Source organism: Buceros rhinoceros, unplaced genomic scaffold (genome assembly GCF_000710305.1).
Source record: "Buceros rhinoceros silvestris isolate BGI_N320 unplaced genomic scaffold, ASM71030v1 scaffold16756, whole genome shotgun sequence".
NCBI classification, from domain to species: domain Eukaryota; kingdom Metazoa; phylum Chordata; class Aves; order Bucerotiformes; family Bucerotidae; genus Buceros; species Buceros rhinoceros.
The window spans coordinates 47,305-55,608 of NW_010417094.1; the positions used below are offsets into that span (position 1 = coordinate 47,305).

The following is an 8,304-nucleotide window of genomic DNA, read 5'->3' on the forward strand; positions in this document are numbered from 1 at the left end:
CCCTACAGAGCTTTGATGATGGCGATTCTCGCTTGGACTCCACCGAATTCCTGAAGTTTGTGGAGCAGAATGAGACTGCTATCAACATCACTACCTACATGGACCAGGAGACCAACAAGCTGCTCAGGTGGGCAGTGGGCAGCATGCCAGGAGAGTCAGGAGGCCAGATGGGCTAAAAGGGGGCATGAAAATCCACACACGGAAAATATCTGTTAGGGCTTGCACTAGCAAAGATAGCAGTGTATGAAGTGACTTCTCAGTTAGGTGTGAATACCACCAAAAGGAGCAGTCCCACCTCTACCCTTCACGTTAGGCACGTATTCCAGCCCTCTTTTGCTTTAAATCTAGAAGGTGTGCAGCCAGAAGGTGAGTTAGGTGTCAGAACATTTGTCATCTTTTTTATTTCCTAATATATGAGCTTTCCAGTGCACCTTACTGACCTTTTGCCTGATAGCTAGATCAGTGCAAGGAAGATGGTGAGAAAACAGCTCATGAGCAGCCTGCAGTTAGAACTGGTGCAAACATCACATGAAAATGTAGTTTGAGAGGTTTTCCTTTTTCTGCATGTGTGCCACTTTGTGTGAGACAATGAGGACAGCAGGCTGTATGTGGTTAGGCTGTGCTTGCATCTCTACTCCTGTGACAGCATGTAGATGTCAATGGAGTCCTCTGCCTGCTGTTCTGAATATTCCCCCCCTTCCCAACCCTTTGCCGGACAAGGGATTATTTTGTGACTGGTTTACTTTTGTCTGTATTCAGTGAGGTTTCTTGACAGAAGCCACTTCTGCCAGGCATCTCAGAGCCTTCCTAGTTACTACAAGTTTTACTTGTCTGTACTCTGGAGCCAGTAGAACAGGGACCAGCCTAGTATAGCCCTGTGCAGAACATGCCTCTTTGTTTCCTTTCAGGGGACTCTGCGTAGATGCCCTCATCGAGCTGTCAGATGAAAATGCTGACTGGAAGCTTAGCTTCAATGAGTTTCTCAAGTGCCTCAGCCCATCCTTCAACCCACCAGAGAAAAGTAAGATCTCCTTACTTGTATTGGGAAGCCAGAGGGGTCCTGGGAAGGGAGGAAAGAAAAGAGACCAGCTTTGGGCCAGACATCGCGTGCTGTAACTCCAATCCCAGAGATAATGTTGATAGACACCTATCTCCCATCTGACAGCACCCTTTGTCCCTGCATTGTCAAAAGTACTGCTTTTTCTGTCCCAGAGCTCTCACAGCTCTTGTGATGAAAAAAGGATTGGATTTTAGAAGTAAGGGTGTAGGTCAATTGGATACGGTATGCTTGGAAGGTCAAGGCATGTATTTAACAATGCGGAGATAAGTGATGTGAGGAGTTCGTGTCTGGATGATTTAGGAAAGCCAGACCAGACCAAAGTCCTGCTGTGCTCTGCCTTCCACACAGAGAGCCTCCCTGATGAACATCTCAAAGTTCACTATCCTTCCAAATCCTGCTTAGTGCTACAGTTCACATGGAAGCAGCTTAGTGTTCTGCTGACCAGGCATGCCTAGCCATTCATCTAATTGTCTCCTCGGGGGGTGCCGTCCAAAGGTGCTGGATTTACATCCTCCCGCAGTGACACCGAGGAGCAGACAGAGGCTGTGTTTCATAGGGAATACTAAGTTGAACCGTCTGCTGCCTGTTTCGGTGGGAAGCTAGGGATGCTGCACCTCCCTCAGAAAACACAATCAGCTGGTTTTCACTTAACACCATACAGGCCCTTGAGTGCTTCAGGGGCCTCAACTTAAATATATAATAGAGATTAAATGTGAGCTAAAATGAGAAGCCTTTTTTCCTTTTTTTCTCTCTCAGGGCAACAGCAAATACACAAATCATTTCCCCAACTTCTTCCCATCCAGAATAGGAAGTGTTATAGTGAGATTTCATTTGAAAGTGAGAAATTGAAATGTGTTCTTTTGAGGAAGCAAAATGAAGCGTCTGACTTTCCCAAATTATTTTTTGGCTGATTTCACACACCAAATTCAGCATGAATGTTTGAGTCATTTTGAAACTTTTGGTGATACGGGGAAGGAAGGTTCTCCTCCCAAACTGGGTACCTCTTTTCTCTCAAGGCGTCTCCAAAGTATGTTGTTTTCAGCCTGCTCACTGTCTCACAACCACTGCCCTTGTTTTGTGCCTCTCTAGAGTGTGCCCTGGAAGATGAAACCTATGAGGATGGAGCAGAGACCCAGGTGGAGTGCAACCGCTGCGTCTGTGCCTGTGGGAACTGGGTGTGCACGGCTATGACATGCGAGGGTCTGTATGCTCTCCATACAATTACTGTATTTGGTTTTGTACGAGAGGGATTTTTGCTTTCCATCTTTCTAATGGCACCAGCTATCCCGGTTCTTTCCCTCTCCAGCTTTTCCTCAGAATCTCTAGGGGTGGCTTCTGATCTCCCATGCTCCATGCTGGCCAAACGTGAGCTGGTTCTGTTCTAGAGGTCCGAAGGTGTGTAACTGGGCTGAGGGCAATGCTGCTGGGGTTTGTAGTTTGGATTTGGTGTCATGAAAATACGTGACCACATCTTCCAGACCAGAGTTATTCTGCATCCAGCTGGCTTGGGGCATGCACAGACCAAATAGGTCACTGTCTGCAACCATAGGTGTAGGTGTGGTTAAGTCAGCTTTCCTGGATAATGTGTCAGTATCTTCTCTGACTCTGTGTTTATGGTATCTGTAACAGCAGGAGCTAGGGTCCTCTCTTGCCCCGTAGGGGAGATAGGAGACTTCATCCAGTAGAGCCAAGAAAACACTTCAGCTTCTTGCCATAAAAACCGTAGAAAAAAACAATGGTGATGGTTGTTAGTCTGTTCTTTCTCTGGAAGGCCTTTCTTAAACTTTCACAGCCATGTTACAATTGTGAGAAGTTGTGGTGGGGTTGTGAACAACGCCTCTCCGTTTTGCCTTCTCACAGGCAGTCCAGGGCCGCTGGAAAGCCACCTTTCCCCTGCCTTGGGAACTGTCCTCTTCAGGGAGCCGCGTGCACCCTCCCAGTGTGACACTGCATTTTTCTGGCCTTCTTCCCTAGAAAACAGGCCTTTGCTCAAGCTGTGTTTTCGGCGCTGTGCAGGAGCTGTCAGCAGTATGTTAGTTCAGTTTTATAGCCAGCAGTTTGGGCAGAGAAGGAAAGAGGGGAACGGCGAGAAGTATGTACAGAATTTGTCACGTTTATCTGGGCTTCTGCAGCAGAGGCCTCAGGATCACCTCAGCCCAGACTTGTCTGTGACAGCAGAAGCTCACCTCAGAACAGATAACTGTGATACTAACAGAGCTGCCAGTGGAGCAGTGGGTAGGTCAGAGCTTAAGCAACCCAATGAGAGACCCTCTTTGCTGCCTCCCCAGAAACAACCGTCAAAGTTGCTATGCATTGCCTATCTTGCTGCCTACTTTGTTCCCTGCATGCACGTCAGAAGCCTGCAATGGGACAACAATTCCTTGACTTCATGCCCCTGTCAGAGCAGCAGAGGGGTTAGGGGCCATTGTTAGAGGGATAATGAAACCAAAGAATCAGATCAGATAGATCAGCAAGTTGCATCTCCACCGAGGGAAATTGCCTCTTCATTAGACATCAGTTACTGTACTTGGATAACACTGAGTTTCCATTTACTCCCCACAAGAGGCCAAGATGTTTGAGTAATTATAGGTGCTTCTTTTAAATAATATGCAGCCACCTCCTTGTAGTTTTATTTTTTTATCACCTAAGAGGGAGAGATGGGAATAGGCTGGACACCCAGGTTCTGAAGTCCCAAGCAGCCAAAAGGCCCGTTATCTTTCTAAGAAGTCAACCACTACCTTCTTTCAGCAAAGCTTGGTGTGCTGTGGCCAACCTGCCTCTTTTTGTTCTACATGGTTCAGGCTCTGAAATTTGCATCCCCGATCTGTGATAATGCTGAACTCCATTCCTGTTTGCAGGGAAGAATGAGAAGCTGCCTGCTCAGAGACAGCGACCTAATCAAGACTTGACTGAGGAGGAGCTGGCAAGATACGTTCAGGAACTGCAGAAGCATCAGGTTAGCATGAGGCTGGGAAGGTCTGCTTGCATTAAGCCTCTCCTTGCTGGAGTTGTGCCTCCTGCTTGTGTCACTTGGAGACATCTGGTTGAAGGGGGATCCCTGTTGCCTGTGGGGACAAGTACAGGTGTGGGGCTTTGAGGTATAAGCCAGTGTTGGCACTGCTTGTGGATGGACCAAAGGCTTCGCGGCTCTGTCAGCTCCTGTGTCAGTGTAAAGCCTCACTTCTGTGCTCTCTTTCTCTAGGAGACGGTTGAGAAGACCAAGAGAATGAGCACCAAGGAGATGTAAGGGGCCTCCAAACCGGAGGAGCCCAGGAGGGTGGGCCCAACCTGCCGCCCTGTCCTCCAGAGCTGATCTCAGTATGCACAAGTGTCTGCTACAGTTGCCCAGTCACAGATATTTACATTGTATAGCGATGGGTTATTTGTTTTGTAATACACAGAGAATGGGGCTAGGAAAGGGGAGCAGAGCCCACCTGTTCAGGGAGCTTCATTGCTGGGGCCTTGGAAGGGACTTACAGCAGCCTCTGCGTCCCTTTCCCAGAGCAGATGTCTGCTCCCTCCAAGAGCTCACAGGGATTTCTTGTTCCCCTGGATCTGGGGAAAGGATGGAGGTCAGTGCTGGATAGAAAAGGGGGTCTTCAATCGCTACAATTGTCAGCACCAGCCTTGGCTGCAGAAATATAGGCCTGGCGGTTTTGTGGCTGAACACGTGTGCCGCAGGGCATCGTTAGCCAAGGACCTTGCCCTGCTTACCCTCTCCTCTAGTTCAAGCTCCTCAAAGCTGGTCAGCCTGGTGTGACACCTGGAAGTCATGGTGCCATGCTGCTGGCATGAGTCCAGCACATTCCTCCTTGCTTTCCATCGGACTGTCCCCAGCAGCTCCTCCAGTACATTGTGGGCTCCAACACAACATGGTTCCTTTTGACCTCATCTCGCTCTTACTCTCCCTGCCCCCTCCTTAGAGGTGCTATCATATTTTTTTCTTATCACATTCACATGCTGACTCCCCCTTTTGTTTTGTTTTGGGTTTTTTTTATTACTTTATTTCCTATGGTAGTAATTCAGCTTTTGTATGTTTCATAGCTCTAGATCTTTCAAGAAAACCCAGCCTGTGGGGTTCCGTTATTGATATTGCCTGTGCACAGTTTGTGTCGCACTGCACTCGGCCTCCACCAACACCCCAAGCAGCTTGTGAGTCCTGCACTACAGGGTATTTCTCAGCTGGGGATAGCGATGTCCCTTCCCTCACGGGAAGGTGAGACAGGGCTGGATTGTGATTAGTTTGACCAGGCACAGATTGACACTGCAGCTCTCTAGCTCTCGCTCCCTTAGCCTGCATTGATTGTGTGCTCAAAGCCATGTTTGTGCCTCTCTAAATTGCCCAGAGGGAAGTGCCCAGTACTCTGGAGACAAAGGGACCAGGCCACCCCATTAGCAGGGTATGTTAAAAGGCTTAACTACATAGAAAACTGTTCAGTGGGAGTCTGGGCTGTTAGCCGTCGTCTTGGGCTTTCCATCTGCCTCTGGGGTGAGACAGCAGCATTATTCTTTGATTACAGGTCTGAGTTTGGAGTCAGAGCTGGAAGCCTCATTACTGACATATTTCACAGTGTCTTTGATCAAACCATCTTTGACCATCCTCACATCCCTTCATGGGTCATTTTTGTCTGACCCGTTTCTCAGAACGTTGGTACTAGATATAAATGAAATGCTGTTTTGTCAACAATCACTTCTGTAGCCTCAAGCCCAGCCGATGTTCTCCTGCAGCTGTCAAATGTGCTTCATACACTCACATACCTGAACATTCAGTTTGCATGTTTCCTTCACGCCCCTGCTGTGCATCTGTGAGATGACTGCTTGTGACTTCCATTTTCCCATTTGTGAGCAACCTCAGCGGTTGTTGCCAGGTGTCTTGCAGTCCCTAGTCCTTACTCAAGTGAACTCCACATGCATCTGCAAAAGAATGACCTGATTGAGTGAAGATCAGCAGGACTTTTGTCCCAACCCTCCCGTGTTTGCACAGTGCTTTTCTTGGAGAGGAAGAATGAGCTGGTACCTAGCAAGTGTAGGAAAAGAAGAAAGCTTGGTTTCTCCTGTGGTCTCACCCATGCGCCAGATTTTTTAAAAGCTGTCTGGTCTTTGAGCTGTTTTCCTGTTGTGAACCCAGAGGACTTCCATTGACTTTGGCACAGTGCCACATTTCCAGGGAGGATCATACTCTACCCTGCCATCCTTGGAGGTTTTGACATAGTACATACAGAAGGGGACTGGTTCTTTTCCCATAAGGATCTGGATTTGAGAAGCTGTCACCTTCTCAAATGTGAGGGGGATGAGTCCATAGGAGCTGAGGGTAATGCAGGCAACACTATACTGGGACAGCATCATTGTCTGTGGTCTGGTGGCACTGGAGGAAGTGATTGGTGAAATTAGGAGCACCCTCACTCCTCCCCAGCAGTATGAGAGAAGCAGCTTCATGTGCTGGTTCTGAAGTCACAGGAACACTGCTAGTAAATGTTTTGCTTTATTCCAGCCCTGTTCTGAAAGATAGTTTGTGCCTCCCAGCTCACTTCCTTCCAGCTTGGATCGTTAAAGTGCCTTAGAGAAAACACAGCAGCTTGCCTTAACGGCTTTGCCTGGATAGACGTAACATCTCACCGTCCAGTCAAGAAAATCTCCAACTGGGAGAAGAGCAGCACGTGCAGGAAGGAGAAGCTAATCCATGACTGAAGGGCTTCTGTGTAGGCTGCATTAGGCAATACATTCTCTAGTCTCCTCCTTGTCTCCTGCGGGTGTGTGGTCTGTGAGGGTGGCTGCTGGGGATAGCTGGAGAGGTGGTCGCTGGCAGTGGAGGTTTACAGAGCTTGCGCTTGCACCGGAGGCAGGGAATGGGGCTGCTACCTCAGGCAAAGTGAGCTGAGCTCTCTGACAAGCCATACAACGCGTCCTAGGATAGCCTGGGGCAGCAGGGTAGGGAGGGGTGCAGTGAAGATGCCTCCAGGGAAAAGAGCTACCACGTGTGGAGCCTTTTCATCTTTGTCCCCTCAAAGGGAAATGCCACTGTGGAGAGCAATGCCAATTCTAAGGGCTATGGTACCCCAAGGAGACCGAACCATCTTGCCTCTCCACCCCAAGGAGAAGGGCAGCCGTTCAGTGAGCGATGCCCAGGCTGTACCCTGCAGCAGGCTGGTCAGGCGCTAACTTCTGCAGGGTGACTTGGCTGCCGGGGTAGGAAGTGCTGAGTTCCAGCCATTGCTCTCTGGGACAATTGCTGTACAGGCTGCAAGGGGCAGGGAAGGCTTTTTTTTTTTTCCCCAAAAAACCAAATTTAAGCAACAGACAAAAAGTCCTACTCCTCCCTCTATTCCCTCCTGTACGTGTGTGAAATTTATCAGTATTCGTAGGTTTCCTTAGTGCACTTATTTTACTTGATTTTGTAATTGTTTTGAAGCAGAGGGGTTTGGATATTACTGCCAAATAAAAACCAAAATTTAAAAAATAACGGGTGTTTTGTTTTATTTCTTTGTCTCTTCAAAAAAAAAAAATCAGACTTTTTTTGCACATTTATACACACTTCTCAATGCACTCAATGACAAATGTGAGACATGACTGTCTCCATTTTATAGCTGGGGAAACTGAGGTGCAGCAGAGAGAAGTGGGGAGTTGCCATCACATGGAAAGCCAATGGCAGAGATGCAGCCAGCCGGCAGTCGTGTCTCCTGCCTCCCAGCCACACGCCATTCATGGTGAGATTGCTCCACAGTCCTTTCAATGTCTCACATTCGCTCCCTCAGCACACACTCCACCTGTGCTGTTGGGAAAGACAAACCCAGCAGCTCTCCACCTGCGAGGTGATCACGAGATGACCGTGTGTCAGGGTCATGTTGCTGACAGAAAGGCAAACCATTGTCGAATGGGAGGAATACAGAGGGACAAGGGCAGTGAAGGATGGGACAGTCCTGTGGTGGGGGAAGTGGGTGGATCAGGTGGAAAGAACCCAGAGGCAAGTAAAAATGGTAACTAAAGGCCTTGCAAACAGGACTGAAAGGACAGGTCAGAAGCCTTAGGCACGGTTAAGAAGGAAAGTGCTAAACATTTGTCTTCAGGTAGAGACTGCTACCGAGATCATAGAATCACAGAATGCTTTGGGTTGGAAGGGACCTCCAAAGGTCATCTAGTCCAACCCCCCTGCAGTGAGCAGGGACATCTTCAACTGGAGCAGGCTGCTCAGAACCCCAATCCAACCTGACCTGGAATATTTCCAGGGATCGGGCACCTGCCACCTC

The 8,304-nt window shown here is 48.6% G+C and overlaps 1 protein-coding gene across 1 annotated transcript in view; it reads left to right on the top strand.

Annotated features, from left to right (window-relative positions):
• FSTL1 (follistatin-like 1) overlaps nucleotides 1-5,030 on the top strand; it is a gene marked incomplete at its 5' end in the record, with an annotated part of 12,184 nt that extends 7,154 nt beyond the window's left edge. The window contains 5 exons of the mRNA XM_010138066.1: nucleotides 9-127; nucleotides 909-1,021; nucleotides 2,150-2,260; nucleotides 3,919-4,016; nucleotides 4,263-5,030. Of these exons, the coding sequence (XP_010136368.1) occupies nucleotides 9-127; nucleotides 909-1,021; nucleotides 2,150-2,260; nucleotides 3,919-4,016; nucleotides 4,263-4,307 (486 nt within the window). The remainder of the gene's footprint in view (nucleotides 1-8; nucleotides 128-908; nucleotides 1,022-2,149; nucleotides 2,261-3,918; nucleotides 4,017-4,262) is intronic.
• Nucleotides 5,031-8,304: the final 3,274 nt, after the last annotated feature.